The sequence below is a fragment of the Hemitrygon akajei genome, chromosome 2 (assembly GCF_048418815.1).
Source record: "Hemitrygon akajei chromosome 2, sHemAka1.3, whole genome shotgun sequence".
NCBI lineage: Eukaryota > Metazoa > Chordata > Chondrichthyes > Myliobatiformes > Dasyatidae > Hemitrygon > Hemitrygon akajei.
The window spans coordinates 153,600,284-153,616,954 of NC_133125.1; the positions used below are offsets into that span (position 1 = coordinate 153,600,284).

Here is a 16,671-nt window from a genome sequence, read left to right on the forward strand (position 1 = left end):
TTTCATTTACCTTGCTCACTACTGACTGAACCTGTAAGTTAATCTTGAGGGTATCCTCCACTAGGACTCTTAAATCCCTTTGCACCTTTGATTTCTGAATTTGATGCCTCTTTAGAAAATCATCTACATCTTTATTCTTTCTACCCAAGTGTGTAACTATACACTTCCCTACTCTGTATCCCACCTGCCACTTCTTTGTTCAGAGCCCTAATCTGTCAGTCCTTTTGCAGACTCCCTACTTCCTCAGCTGCAGTTTTGACCACGTTTGAATGTTTTTACATATTGAGTTGCTGTCCATTGTTTGGTTGATCAGATATTTGCATTACCAAGCAGGTTTACCTGATAAGGTGGCTAAGACAGAGGTATAGAGTTCCAAAAAGGGGAAGAATGAACCTTGTGAAGATAAGGTCCGGGTGGAAAAAGACAGCAAAAGTAATGAAATTTTGAGTTCTATTTTGATTCTAGTCAGTACAGTCCTTTGTTAGAATCAAGTTTATTAAGACATAAAATTTGTTGTTTCATAACAAAGACATCACATTTCTATAAATTGCAAAATAAATAAAAAGTGCAAAAATAAAGTAAAAATAAGGCAGTGTTCATGAACTGTTTCTAAATATGTTGGTGGAGAAAAGAAGCAAGAAATAAATCATTAAGTGTGGCTCTTCAGCATGATGATCGATACTCAAAGGGGTCCAATATCATCGCTGGCAGGTATAATAATGCTTTTAGGGAGAGTTTACTCTAATTTGACATGGGAGCGGGAGTGATAGGGCTGAGGAAGAGAAAAACAGAAAAAATCAAAGATAGCATGCAACAGAGATGGTAGAAAGGAGAGGCAGGAGATGAGGCATAATCACAGCCAGTGATATGAGTTACACGGCAATAGAGGCACAGTGCAGTTAAAACAGTAAGCAACAATTGCTGGACTGAAAGTGTTGTATTTAAATGCATGCAGCAAAAGAAATAAAATAGATGATTTTGAATTTCAGCTTCAGATTGGCAAGTATGACGTTGGCCATCTCTGAAACTTGGCAATTGGGAGCTGAATGTCTAAGGATATACAGTGTATTGGAAAAATAGGTTAGTAGGCAGATGAGGTGATGTGCCCCTGCATATAGGAAATAATATTAAATCTTTAGAAAAGGAAGACATAGGATTGGAAGGTGTAGAGTGCCTATGGGTTGAGTTAAGAAATGGCAAGGGTAATAAGGACTCTAAGGGCTGTCAAACATCAGCCTCCAAACAGCAGCCAGGATGTGGGTTACAAATTATGCCAGGAGACAGAAAAGGCATGTCAGAAGGGCAATGTCATGATGATCATTGGGGATTTTAACATGAAAGTCGATTGGGGAAAACCAGACCAGTATTGGACCTGAGAGAATTTGTAGAATGTCTAAGGGATGGCTTTTTAGAACAGCTTGTTTTTGAGCCCACTGGAGGATCAGCTGTGCTGGATTCAGTGTTGTGCAATGATCTGGAGGTGATAGGAGAGCTTAAGGTTAAGGAACCCTTAGGGAACAGTGCTTACAATATGACCGAGCTTACTTTGAAATTTGAGAAGGTGAAACTAAATTTCAATGTGTCAGTATTTCAGAGGAATAAAGGAAATTACAATTGCATAAGCGAGGAGCTGGCCAAAGTTCACTGGAAAGGGAGGCTAGTAGGAAATACAGCAGATCAGCAATGGCTGGTGTTTCTGTGAAATATGAGGGAAGTGCAAAACAGATATATTCCAAATAAGAAGAAATTTTCAAATGGAAGGACGCTACCATGGATGACAAGTGAAGTCAGAGCCAAAGTAAAAGCAGAAGTGAGTGCATACAAAGAAGCCAAAGCTAGTGGGAAGATAGAAGATTGGGGAGCTTTTAATAACTTGCTGTTGGACACTAAGAAGGTCATTAGGAAGGAAAAGATGAATTATGAAAGGAAGCTGGCAACTGATATCAAAGAAGATACTAAAAGCTTTTTTTAAGTATATAAAGGGTATTAGAGAATCCAGGATAGATATAAGACCAATAGAAAATGGTGCTGGAGATATTGTAATGAGATGTGCAGAGATGGCGGAGAACTGAATGCATATTTTGCATCAGTCTTCACAGTGGAAGACATCTGTAGTATACCAGACATTCAGGAGTGTCAGGGAAGTGAAGTATGTGCAGTAAAAATTATGACTGAGAAGGTGTTCAGGAAGCTTAATGGTCTGAGGGTGGACCTGATGGAATGCACCCTTGGGTTCTGAAGGAAGTAGCTGGAGAGATTGCGGAGGCATTAACAATGATCTTTCAGGAATCGATTGATTCTGGCATTGTACCGGATGACTGGAAAACTGCAAATGTTACTCTGCTGTTTAAGAAGGGTGGGAGGCAGCAGAAAGGAAACTATAGACTTGTTAGCCTGGCACCAGTGGTTGTGAAGTTGCTGGAGTCAATTGTTAGAGGTGAGATCACGTGGTACCTGAAGGCACTTGTCAAGATAGGCCAAAACCAGCATGGTTTCCTGAAAGGAAAATCCTGCCTGACAAACCTACTGCAATATTTTGAGGAAATTTCAGGCAGGGTAGACAAAGGGGATGCAGTAGATGTGATGTACCTGGATTTTCAGAAGGTTTTTGGCAAGGTGTCACACAAGAGGCTGCTTAGCAAGATAAGAGCTGATGGAATTACAGGGCAGTTACTAGCATGAGTGGAGTATTGGTTGATTGGCAGAAAACAGAGAGTGGGAATAAAGGAATCCTATTTTGTCCGGCTGCTGGTTACCAGTGGAGTTCCACAGGGGTTGGTGTTTTGACCGCTTCTTTTTTTGACGAATGTCAATGATTTGGAATTAAATGGATTAATGGATTTGTGGCTAAATATGCCAGTGATACAAAGTTAGGTAGAGGAGTGGGTAGTGTTGAGGAAACTGACAGCCTGCAGAGAGATTTATATAGTTTAGGAGAATGGGCAAAGAAGTTTCAAGTGTAATACAATGTTGCAATGTAAATGGTCATGGACTTTGGTGGAAAAAATATGTAGGCAGACTATTGTTTAGATGGGGAGAGAATTCAAAATGCAGAGATGTAAAGGTACTTGGGAGTCCTTGTGCAGGATACTGTAAAGGTTAACCTTCAGGTTGAGTTGGTGGTGAAGAAGGCGAATACAATGTTGGCGTTCATTTCTAGAGGTATAGAATATAAGAGCAGGAATATGATGTTAAGGCTCTATAAGCTATTCTTGAGACCACACTCGGAGTATTGTGTGTAGTTTTGGGCTCCTTGTTTTCAAAAGGATATACTAACATTGGAGAAGTTTCAGAGAGGATCCTCGAGAATCATTCCTGGCAATGAAAGGGTTACCGTATTGAGGAAGGTCTGGCAGCTCTTGAGCTATATTCCCTGGAGTTTAGGAGAATGAGGGGGGATCTTGTAGAAGCATTCTGAATGTTAAAAGGCCTGAACAGATTAGATATGGCAACGTTATTTCCCACGGTGGGGAAATCTAGGACAAGAAGGCGCGACTTCAGGATTGAAGGACATCCACTTAGAACAGAGAGGCGGAGAAATTACTATAGTCATAGGGTGGTAAATCTGTGGAATTTGTTGCCATGAGCGGCTGTGGAGGCCAAGCCATTGGATGCATTTAATGCTGAGATACAGTTAGGTTGTTGATTAGCCAGGGCATCAAAGGGTATGGGGTGAAAGCAGGGGAGTGGGGATGACTGGAGGAATTGGATCAGCCCATGGTTAAATGGCTGAGCAGACTCGATTGGCTGAATGGCCTACTTCTGCTCCTATATCTTATGGTCATGATGGATGTCACCTTTTTAGTTTATTGTCTTTTGACGTGATCCTTGATGGCGAGGGTTGTGTATGCTATGGAGCTGGATGAGTTTGCAGCCTTCTGCAGCCTCTTGCAATCCTGTGAATTTTGAGCCTCCGTATTAGGGAGTGATGAAACCAATGAGAATTTTCTTCGCTATCTATCTATAGAAATTTGCAAGAGTCTTTGGTGACATAATAATTCTTCTCAAACTCTGAAAGAATTAGAGCTGCTGGTGTGCTGCTTTCACGACTGCATCAGTGTACTGGGCTAGTTCCTCTGAAGTGTTGATTACCAGGATCTTGAAGCAGCTCACTCTTTCCACTGATCCTGAGGACTGGTATGTGTTGTTCTGACTTATCCTTTCTGGTCCACAATCACTTTCTGTATCTTGCTGACAGTGATCACAGTTTGTTGTTGCAACAGCACTCTGCTGGCTAATGTCTCACTCCTCTGTCCTCCACTTTGCTATTTGAGATTTTACCAACTATAGTGGTGTCATCTGTGAATTTATAGATGCCACATGAATAGCACTTAGTACACACTCAAGAGTGCAGAGAGAGTACAGCATTGGACTAAGCACACATCTGTGATCTTACTGCAATGCAAATGTAGATAGTGGTTAATGAGTAAAAGAACATACATAGGAAGACAGGTGCATTTGTAGCTGTTGAACATCCCTTTAGTTGTGTATACATTACTATATTTATTGGCACAGCTGCAAAGGCAGTTTACCATATTTTGAAAACATTAAGGATTGTTTGTCACAAAAACAAAACTATAACTGTCCAGTTTACTACCACAATCGGGTAATTGCAGTTTAACTAATAATCAGGAGCTGACGACTCACTTACAAGAAGATGCCTGTAGTTTATATAGTTTGACAATATTTCCCTGATCATGATTTCTGTCTGATGAAGGCTCATTGATCTAAACTACTTACACTTCTCCATAAATGCTGCCTAACCTGTTGCGTGTTTAAAACATCACGAGTCACCCAAGCAGTAAAACTGCCTGTAAAAACATGGAAGGCGTGGGCAGGAAATTAGTTTAGATAGATAGATAGATAGATAGATACTTTATTCATCCCCATGGGGAAATTCAACTTTTTTTCCAATGTCCCATACACTTGTTGTAGCAAAACTAATTACATACAATACTTAACTCAGTAAAAAAAAATATGATATGCATCTAAATCACTATCTCAAAAAGCATTAATAATAGCTTTTAAAAAGTTCTTAATTCCTGGCGGTAGAATTGTAAAGCCTAATGGCATTGGGGAGTATTGACCTCTTCATCCTGTCTGAGGAGCATTGCATCGATAGTAACCTGTCGCTGAAACTGCTTCTCTGTCTCTGGATGGTGCTATGTAGAGGATGTTCAGAGTTATCCATAATTGACCGTAGCCTACTCAGCGCCCTTCGCTCAGCTACCGATGTTAAACTCTCCAGTACTTTGCCCACGACAGAGCCCGCCTTCCTTACCAGCTTATTAAGACGTGAGGCGTCCCTCTTCTTAATGCTTCCTCCCCAACACGCCACCACAAAGAAGAGGGCGCTCTCCACAACTGACCTATAGAACATCTTCAGCATCTCACTACAGACATTGAATGACGCCAACCTTCTTAGGAAGTACAGTCGACTCTGTGCCTTCCTGCACAAGGCATCTGTGTTGGCAGTCCAGTCTAGCTTCTCGTCTAACTGTACTCCCAGATACTTGTAGGTCTTAACCTGCTCCACACATTCTCCATTAATGATCACTGGCTCCATATGAGGCCTAGATCTCCTAAAGTCCACCACCATCTCCTTGGTCTTGGTGATATTGATTACAATGGTTTAATATTATTAGCTCAGCCATGATCAAATTTCGTAGAAAGCTCTGGGCCCTTTGGCTGAGGTTATAAAGAGTCTGCATTATACTGGACTTGTAGCTGCAGAACAGGTATTAAAGGTAACAAAATTTCATAAATGCAATGAAGTTGTCATGACTTGCAGGAAGAGTGAAGCTACCACAGAAGACCCGAATCCCACATGTTTTTGGGCCCTGGCACCAGGGAATGCCTAGATTGGTTCCGCATTGGATCTAGCTATAATTTCAAAGATCTGTTACAATTCAGAGTTCAAAGTACACACACACACACACACACACACACACACACACACACACACACACACACACACACACACACACACACACACACACACACACACACACACACACACACACACACACACACACACACACACACACACACACACACACACACACACACACATATAGGATATACAACCCTGTGATTCATTTTCTTGTGGGCATACATAAGAAATCCCTAATAGAATAATAATTTTAATAGAATCAATGAAAGACCACATCAACTGGATGCTTAACCAGTGTGCAAAAGATAATGAACCATGCAAATACAGAAATAAATTATAATAATAAATAAGCAATAAATATTGAGAACATGAGATGAAGATTCATTGAAAGTGTCTATAGATTTGGGAACATTTCAGTAATTAGGCAAGTGAAGTTATCCACTTTGGTTCAAGAGCCTGATGGTTGAGGGGTAATAACTGTTCCTGGACATGGTGGTGTGAGTCCTGAGGCTCCTGTACCATTTTTAGATGGCAGCAGTGACAAGAGAGCATGACCTCGGTGCTGAGGGCCCTTGATGATGGATGTTATGACAACACTCCATGTAAATGTGCTCAGTGGTGGGGAAGCTTTACCTGTGATGATCTGGGCCGTAACCACGACTCTCTGTAGGATTTTCCATTCAAGCACTTTGGTGTTTCCATGCTAGGCTGAGATTTAGCTTGTGAATATACTTTCCACTACCCATCTCTGGAATTCTATCAATTTTTGGATGCCATCCCAAATCTTCGTAAACTCCTAAGGAAGTAGAGATGCTGCTGTGCTTTCTTCAAAATTGCACTTACATGCTAGCCCCAGGATAGGTCCTCTGAAACGAAAACACTGAAGAATGAAGGGAATCTAACGTTGCAGATCATGTGCAGGCAGATGGAATTTGTTTCATTTGTTATCATGGGCTGAAGGGCCTGTTCCTGGCTGTACTGTTCTGTGATGTGGATGAACCCATTAACTTGGTTGACACTACTGATGGAAATTCTGGTTCCACAAGGCCAAGTTCCAAAGCTCTAGGATGGCATTCTATAAACGTCTGTTGATATAATATATTGTGATTTGTGATTATACCTGTTATGTTGCTGAACAATCAGAGTTTTACCACTAGAGTTCAAAGAATGTTTTTCTTTTTTTAAATCCAAATTAGAGAAACAGAAAGTAGTAATTGGGACCATTGGTTCGTCGGTTTTCCTGGATCCTGAACACCAAGGTGATCTCAGCAGGAGTGAAATTCTATGGACCTTCACCGGCAGCAACAAAAGCACTGTTACTATTTTGGATTACGTTCCGGATGAACCTGTGGAGGAACCAAATGAACAATTCAGATCCCGTTTACAGTTTAACGCTTCTACTGGCTGTCTGCTGGTAGACAGGATAAAACCTGAGGATCAAGGTGTTTATAATTTTGATGTAGATGAGAGAAGAACAACTACAATAGAATTACTTATCTTCTGTAAGTATTCACTTGTTTGTGTATCTTGAAAATGCTGAAGCTGTTGAATTATTTACTCATTTGCTCCAGAACTGTGCACACAGGATTTGTGATTATTGATACCATTGTAAATTAAATTAGTTTCTTCACCTAGAAGATTAACATTAGTGAAATAAATGTAGCTGTTCTGTCAGCCTCTATGTATTTGCATATCTATTTATTCTCCCTCCTGAGGAGTTGCTATGGAATTGTGATCTATCATGTATTTTTGTCCCGGTGAAATGAACCCAGACGAAAGAAAATCTGCAGATTCTGGAAATCTAAGCAACACACACAAAATGCTGGAGGAACTCAACAGCCCAGGCAGCATCTATGGAAAAAAACAGTTGATGTTCCGGGGCAAAACGCTTCGTCAGGACGGGAGGAAAAAAAAAGCTGAGTAGTAGATTTGAAAAGTTGGCAAGAGAGAAACACCAGGCGACAGGTGAAACCTGGAGAGGGAGGGATGAAGTAAAGAGTTGGGAAGTTGATTGGTGAAAGAGACAGAAGGCCATGGAAGAAAGAAAAGTGGGGGAGGAGCACCAAAGGGAGGCAATGGGCTGTCAAGGAGATGAGTGAGAGAAGGATAAAGGAATGGGAAATGGAGGAGGGGAAGGGTTGGGGAGCATTACAAGTTGTTTGAAAAATGAATGTCCATGCCATCATATTGGAGGCTACCCAAAAGGAATATAAGGTGTTGTTCCTCCAACCTAAGTGTAGCCTCATCACAACATTAGTCGCGGACCACAGCTTCAGTGTAGCGCAGGTGAGAAAACCCCAATGAGTAACAGTCAAGAAGGCATAGCAGCATCTACACTTTCTGAGGAGATTGAGGCATGCAAGGCTCTCTGTCCCCATCCGAAGAACTTTGTATAGGAGTACCGTCGACTGTCCAGTCTGGCTGCAGCATTTTTATGGTACAGAAACTGCAAGGCATCAAACTGAAGACCCTACTGAGTATAGGATAAAACACTGTGAGGATCATTGGAGACTCCCTCTCCCCTATGTGTGACTTCTATTGGGAGTGTTGTAGACAGGGCACCTTAAGTATTGCTGAGAACCCTACTGCCCTACTCACACAATCTCTTTGACCCACTATCATCAGCAAGGAGTTAGAGGTGTATCAGGACTAGGATGGCTAGATAGGGTAACAGATTCTTCCCACAGGCTGTGAGATAAACCCTAACTCTAGTTTTGGCATATGGGGTAAGAAATTAAAAGTTGTGTATTTTTACACACCTAGGACGCAGCCCATGGTGGTTCCCTGGGAAATTTCACTCTGCGGGCTGTCACTGAATTTATGCAAGAAAGCGATAACAGATTTCTAGGCATGCAAAACACACCCAGCAGGAGTATGAATAAAACAACAGTGTTTAAAATAGCAATTCAGACACAGTTGTATTGAACGGCAAAACAGCTTCGAAGGCCAAACATCTGATCCCTCCTATAAAATTTTTTGTGCCATTTCTAACCTTTCGGGACTGACTGGGTATTTAAAGCAGAAAATACTTCTGAAGACGGGGAATTAATTTCTTTACCAAAGATTTGTCACTAGTATGTAGAAATCCTTTGTTCTTCATTGGAACCTGGTAGTATCTCGCCTGCATGCAGGCTTTGCAGGTTTCAGGTTTCATATTATTATTAAAATGTTGGGTTTAATCACACAGTCATTGAGAGGATTGTCATGGTAACAGTCTCTCTTTTCCCCAGTCATTATTTCTGTGGATTGAGGAGCCCATGGACTGAGGACTTCAAACTGAAAAATAGCCTTGACTGCCATTCCATAAAAGCAGTTCAGCAATACATTTATTGGTGACTCGTTTCTCTGCCTTCTAGAGGGCCTCCTGCTGTGTGTTGGCAGCAGCAAATTTCGAACAGTACATTCACAAACTTAGAAACAACGTTTGAACTGGTATCATTTGCCTTTTGTGGAAGAAAATTTCAAATATCCTTTGTGTAGGAGAAGTGTTCAAATTACATGCCTAAAGCACTGGCTCCAATTTCAAACTGTCTTACCATCTGATGTTTTTTCGGTTGATTCTGTTGATCCGCAATCATACTGTAAAATGCATTTATTTGTTCATAACTCGACCAATGAGGGCTAATTTGAAAAGAAGGATGAAATATTATAAACAAGAGAAAATCTGCAGATGCTGGAAATCTAAGCAACCCCCAAAAATGCTGGAGGAACTCAGCAGACCAGGTAGATCTGTGGAAAAAAAAGCACAGTCGACGTTTCGGGCCGAAAAACTTCGCGGGATTGAAGAGAAAAAAAAGCTGAGGAGTAGATTTGAAAGGTAGGGGGGAGGGGAGAGAGAAACATCAGACGATAGGTGAAGCAAGGAGCTGGGAAGTTGATTGGTGACAGAGACAGAAGGTCATGGAAGAAAAAGCGGGAAGGAGCACCAGACGGAGGCGATGGGTGGGCAAGGAGATGAGGTGAGAAAGGGAAAAAGGGAGGGTTGGGGAGCATTACCGGAAGTTTGAGAAATCAATGTTCATGCCATCAGGTTGGAGGCTATCCAAGCGGAATATAAAGTGTTGTTCCTCCAACCTAAGTGAAGCTTCATTGGAATAGGAATGGGAAGTGCAATTAAAATGGATGGCCACTGGGAGATCCCGCCTGTTCTGGTGGCTGGAGCATACGTGCTCGGTGAAGCGGTCTGCCAATCTACGTTGGGTCTCACCGAAATACAGAAGGCCACACCGGCAGCACCGGACACAGTGTATGATCCCAACAGACTCACAGGTGAAGTGTTGCCTCACCTAAAAGGTCTGTTTAGGGCCCTGAGTGGTCGTGAGAGAGGAGGCATAGGGGCAGGTGTGGCACTTGTTTTGCTTGCAAGGCTAAGTGGGGAGGTGATCAGTGGGGAGGGACGAATGGACAAGGGAATTGCATAGGGAGCGATCACTGTGGAAAGCAGAAAGTTGCCGGGGGAGAGGAAGATGTGCTTGGTGGTGGGATCCTGTTGGAGATGGTGGAAGTTTCAGAGAATTATGTGCTCTAAGTGGAGGCTGTTGGGGTGGTAGGTGAGGACAAGAGGAATCCTATCCCTGGTAGGGTGGTAGGAGGATGGGGTAAGAGCAGTCATATGTGAAATGGAAGAGATACAGCGTTGATGGTGGAGGAATGGAAACCCATTTCTTTGAAAAAGGAGGACATCACCATTCTAGAATGAAAAGCCTCATCCTGAGGGCAGATGCAGTGGAGATGGAGTACTTGAGAGAAGGAGGCGGTGTTTTATACAACATATAATAGGGTATTAATCTGTATTTTTCCTTTTAGATAAGCTGTCGAAGACTTTGATCAGGAGCTATAGTGCCCCTGGTTACACCATCCAACTCACCTGTGAGGTTAAAGGACATCCTCAGAAATATAAATGGCAGAGAAACGGAGGGGAAATCTCCCAGCGTCACTGGCTAATTAATGAAAACAGAAGCCTCGTCATCTTGACTGACTTGACAGGTGAATGTGGAACGTACACCTGTGTTGCCTCCAACCCTGTCAGCTCTGCCCAGGCAAATTACACCTTAAATCCCCCAGGTAAGCTTAATTTATAGACAATATCATGGAAGTATATGTCATAATCTTTGTGGACTTTGGAATGCGGACTGTTATTATTCAAACAGTAGCAAAAATTGCCAATAGCACAGGGATTGAGCGAGATGATGCCCAATTCAATTGCTTAGGGCAATTCGATTATTTTTACAACATGAGCAACACACACAAAGTCCTGGAGCAACTGAGGAGTTCAGACTATATGAAGGAAATGAACTGGAAAGGAAGGAGGCAGATCCAGAATATAAATGTGGGGGAGGAGAAGGGGAAGGACGATGAGCTGGCAGGAAATATGAGAAGAGGGTTGAAAGGGAATGACGTGTGTTATGAAACAGCAGCAACAGAGATGAATTTGAGTCGAGTTTTTATAAAATAAACAAAGACATTTATTAACCTCTGCTCAGATCAACATGGAACAGTAAATGAACGATTAACAAATGGATGTTAACAGCATTATGTGTCTATAGTTATCAAACAGTCGAACTTAAAGACAATTCTTAACAGATCTTATTTAAGCCCAGTCTTAAGGTGGTAGTTTAATAAGTCCAAATGATTCCTGAAATATTCAAGAGGAGAGGCTTCTCAAACCAGCTTTCTTTTTTTTTGTAATTTATTTTTTTATTGAAGTTCATAGAACATAGAGAACATAGAATAGTATAGCACATTACAGACCCTTTGGCCCACAATGTTGTGCCGACCCTCAAACCCTGCCTCCCATATAACCCCCCAGCTTAAATTCTTCCATATACCTGTCTAGTAGTCTTTTAAACTTCACTAGTGTATCTGCCTCCACCATTGACTCAGGCAGTGCATTCCACGCACCACGATTTTTCTCTGCGTGAAAAATCTTCCTCTAATATCCCCCTTGAACTTCCCTCCCCTTACCTTAAAGCCATGTCCTCTTGTACTGAGCAGTGGTGCCCTGGGGAAGATGCGCTGGCTGTCCACTCTGTCTATTCCTCTTAATATCTTGTACACCTCTATCATGTCTCCTCTCATCCTCCTTCTCTCCAAAGAGAAGCTCCCTTAATCTCTGATCATAATCCATACTCTCTAAACCAGGCAGCATCCTGGTAAATCTCCTCTGTACCCTTTCCAGTGCTTCCACATCCTTCCCATACTGAGGCGACCAGAACTGGACACAGTACTCCAAGTGTGTCCTAACTAGAATTTTATACAGCTGCATCATTACATCACGACTCTTAAACGCTATCCCTCGACTTATGAAAGCTAACACCCCATAAGCTTTCTTAACTACCCTATCTACCTGTGAGGCAACTTTCAGGGATCTGTGGACATGTACCCCCAGATTCCTCTGCTCCTCCACACTACCAAGTGTCTTGCCATTTACTTTGTGCTCTACATCAAACAAAGATTTCCATAAGATGTATTTCAGACATTGTACATATATATCATATAATCATATATATCACAAAATCTCCACAAAGTATTTATCTGGGGTATACCCTTATAGAAAAGAGTGGAAAGAAAAAAACAAGCAAAAGAAAAGAACTATGTACAAGTAGGGAGTGATTTTTTTTTTACAACAGATTCATTGATTTGTGAGAATAAAATCAGGCCTATGAGGCATTATGTAGTTAAGCCATTTTTCCCAGTATGAATCAAATTGTTCCAGCTTATGATTAACAGATGCTGTTATCTTCTCCATTTTGTAAATGTCCATTGTAATTTCCATCCATGTATTTAAAGTTGGGCTCCCCTGTGATAACCATTTCCTAGTAAGAGTCTTTTTACCAGCCACTATCAGTATATTCATTAAATATTTATCTCTTTTCAACCATTCTTGAGGTATATATCCAAAATATATGGTCTTGCTCTCCAGGGGTATTTCACATATAAAGATGTCTTGTAGGGCATTGTGTATCCCCCTCCAATAGTTTTTGATAACAGGGCAGTCCCAAAAAATATGATAATGATTTGCATTTTGATTTCCACAATTTCTCCAGCAAACAGGGAGGTTACTATCATAATGGGATTTCTGAGAGGGTGTAATAAAATATCTTATCAAGTTTTTCCATCCAAACTCCCTCCATTTCTGTGAATTGGTACACTTCCATTGATATCTCCATATTGTTGTCCACTCTTCTCAGATATAATTATTCCTCCTTCCTTCTCCCATTTTGTTTCAATGCATGAAGTCGAATGTGTTTTAAGATTTGACAACCCCTTATACATGCTTGAAATGATTCTACTACCATTATCTGAATTATATGCTTTTCTAGAGAGCTCTATCAAACATGTACTTGCCTTGGTTACATTTTTAAGCATCTTATTAACATATTGTCACATCTGTAAATACCAATAAAAATCTTGTTTTTCTAATAAGTGTTTCTCTTTAAGCATTTCAAAACTGAACAGTGTTCCTTCTTTCATTATGTTGCAAAGAACTGTTATTCCTTTAGCTGCTCAGTCCTTAAACCTAGCATCCAATTTATTTGGTGTAAAATCAGAGTCATATGCACACCATTTAAGAATTGCAATATCTCCCTCTAGATTTTATTCTTTTATAGTAGTTTTCCATATTTTAAGAATCAGTTTCACCCATGGGTTATCAATAGTATTTATGTACCTTTGCAGGTTATTATCAGCCAAAATTGCTTGTATGGGGATGGGAAGTACCCGCTCCTCAATGTTTTTCCATTGAGCGTCATATGATGGGTTGCACCAACATATCACAGCTCTCAACTGTGCTGCAAAATAATAATCTCTAAGAGAAGGCAAACCCCATCCCCCCATTTCCTTTGCTAATTGCAAAGTTTTGAGACGAACTCTAGGCCTTTTACCCTGCCAAATATACCTTGAGAGCATCTTGTTCTATTCATTGAATTGATTTTGATTAATCTCTATTGGTAGGGTCTGAAAGAGATATAACAGTCTGGGCAGTATATTCATTTTAATAGACTCAATCCTTGAACTGAGACTGAAAAAAGGAATCAGGTTCCATCTTGCCACATCTTCCTTAATTTTTTATATAAAGGCTGATAATTACATTCTGATAATTTTGCCAAATCTTTTGGCATAATGATGCCCAAATATTTGAAAGACTCTGTGTGCCATGCCCAGGGGTATCAACTTTCAATTTCTCTTGGTGGGCAATAGTAATATGAAAGTAATTGGGTTTTATCTGTGTTGATCTTGTATCCTGATAATTGACCATATTGTTCAAAGGATTGCATCAATTTAGGTAAAGAGTATATTGGTTGCCCTAGATAGATCAAAATGTCATTCACATAACAAGCCAATTTATGCTCTGTCCCTTTAATAGTAATTCCCCTGATATCTTCATTTTGTCTGATGTATTGAGCTAATGGTTCCAGATATAACGTGAAGAGTAGTGGTGACCATGCACAACCCTGTCTCGTGCCCCTTCCTAGGGTAAGACTATTTGATAAATATCCATTGATTTTAATCTTAGCAGTTGGATTGTCCTATAGTGTCTGTATAGTTTTAATAATTGTGTCTTGGAAACAAAATCTATGTAAAACTCTGTAAAGGAAATTCCAATTAACCAAATCAAATGCCTTTTCAGCATCCACGCTTATCACTATAGTTTCGCTTTTATTTTTTTTTTGTATATGATCCATAATGTGAAGTGTCCTTCGTATATTGTCTTGAGTCTGGTGTTGTCATATAAAACCTGTCTGATCATTACGTATCAGTATGGGTAGAAACTCCTCTAATCGGTTGGCCATGATGGAGGTAAATAACCTATAATCTACATTAAGAACGAATATTGGTCTAAATGACCCACATTCCATTTTATCCTTGCCTTCTTTCGGTATAGCTGAGATTATCGCTTCCTTCCAACTGGGTGGCATTTGTGCCTTTTTTAGAACCCAGTTCAGTGTGGGGAGTAAAACAGGAATTAACTCATTTTTAAATTCTTTGTACCACTCTGCCGTATACCCATCTGATCCTGGTGACTTGCTTAATTTAAGCCTACTAATTGCAGCTTTTAATTCAACTTCAGTTATGTCAGCAGTCATCCTTCTATTTTGTTCTTCGCTTAAAGTGGGTAACTCTAGAGAATTCAAGAAGGTGTCAGTCTGGGTTATATGCTTCCCCCTGGAACGTTGGAATATAGTGTTTTGTAAAACACTTCAAAAACTTCCTGAATTTCACTTAGCTTATTTTTTATCATTTTTGTTCTTCGGTCCCTAATTTTATGAATTGTCTTTTTTGCTATCTTTATTTTTAGTTTCCACGCCAGTATTTTCATAGATTTCGATCCACTTTCATAATGTCTCTGTTCCAGAAACATTAAGTTTTTCCTGATTCCTTGCATAGCTGAATTATTTATTTCATTCCTAATTCTTTTAATTTCCCCTAATGTATCCTGTGCCAAATTCAATTTGTGTTTTTTCTTTAGTTCCTTCAGCCTATTTTGTAATTCTTCTAATGTTTTATTCCCTATTTTTTTCTTATATGAAGATATCGCTATAATTTTCCCTCTTAAGACCGCCTTCAGACTATCCCATAAAATGGGAGGTGAAACCTCTCCATTATCATTAAATTCTAAGTAGAGACCAATTTCTTTTTTAATTTGTTCCTTAAAATACGGATCATTGAGTAGACTTGAATTTAATTTCCACATAGTATTCTTTGGTTGTAGGTCAAGATCAACAGATAAATATATAGGTGCATGGTCACTTACATGTATTGTCCCAATTCCACAGGTGTTTATTTTGTCTTTTTCTTTTCCAAATATTATGAAATAGTCTATTCTTGTAGATACAGAATGTGGAGCAGAATAATAATATCAATTAAACCAACATCCTCAAAAAGGGTATTAACTTTCTTATGTAAAGATTTTGTTTCATATGTTTTTCTATTGGAAGAGTTTAAGTTTGGTTGTAATTGTAAATTTAAGTTTCCCCCACATATCAGGAGACCTTCTGTTTCTGTTACCATAATATCAGTAATTTTCTGAAAGAAACTAGTATCACTTCCCGGGGGTGCGTATATATTCGATAGAGTAACTGAACTGCCATCTATATTCCCCCTTACCAGTATATATCTGCCTTCTTTATCTCCCATTTTGAATATTTTTTCAAAATTTAGCTTACCTGAGATAAGAATTGCAACTCCTCTCCTATGTCCTGATTCATATGAGGAGAAAAACAGATTAGTGAAGCCCATTCTCTTTAGTTTTTTATGCTCATTATCACTTAAATGAGTTTCCTGTAAATATACTACATGGGCTTGTTCTTTTTTCATTTTGGATAAAATTCTCTTACATTTGATTGGATTTAATAGCCCATTGACATTAAAAGAAATGAATTTTACCTTGTCCTTAGCCATCTGTATTTATCTGTCAATGTATCATTGAAATTAGAATAAAACTTAATCGATCTACTCCCTGAACAAATAAGAAGCAAGAAACTCAAATAATAACAAAAATGGCAACAAATGTGTGATTCCAAGGCTGAGGTCTCTAGTAGATGACCCTGCGTTGAGCTAGAGGAAATGTCTAGCTGTGGGGGATAACCCCTCCTACTTGTGAGTTGAGGGCCCCCATTGCAGTATTCATAAAAGTCAGTGAACAAATCCATTACACAGAAAAGATTTCCCTGTGTACTCCTATATATACACATACAAATATATATGCACACACACACACACACACACACAAATATATATATATATATATATGCATACATACACACACACATATACAC

General features: G+C 39.9%; 1 protein-coding gene across 3 annotated transcripts in view; it reads left to right on the plus strand.

Annotated features, from left to right (window-relative positions):
* Positions 1-16,671, plus strand: part of LOC140717072 (HEPACAM family member 2-like) — a 115,346-nt gene that overhangs the window by 3,328 nt on the left and 95,347 nt on the right. For all 3 annotated transcript variants that reach the window (XM_073030255.1, XM_073030269.1, XM_073030260.1), the window contains exons 2-3: positions 7,090-7,395; positions 10,700-10,957. In XM_073030255.1, coding sequence (XP_072886356.1) covers positions 7,090-7,395; positions 10,700-10,957 — 564 coding nt within the window. The remainder of the gene's footprint in view (positions 1-7,089; positions 7,396-10,699; positions 10,958-16,671) is intronic.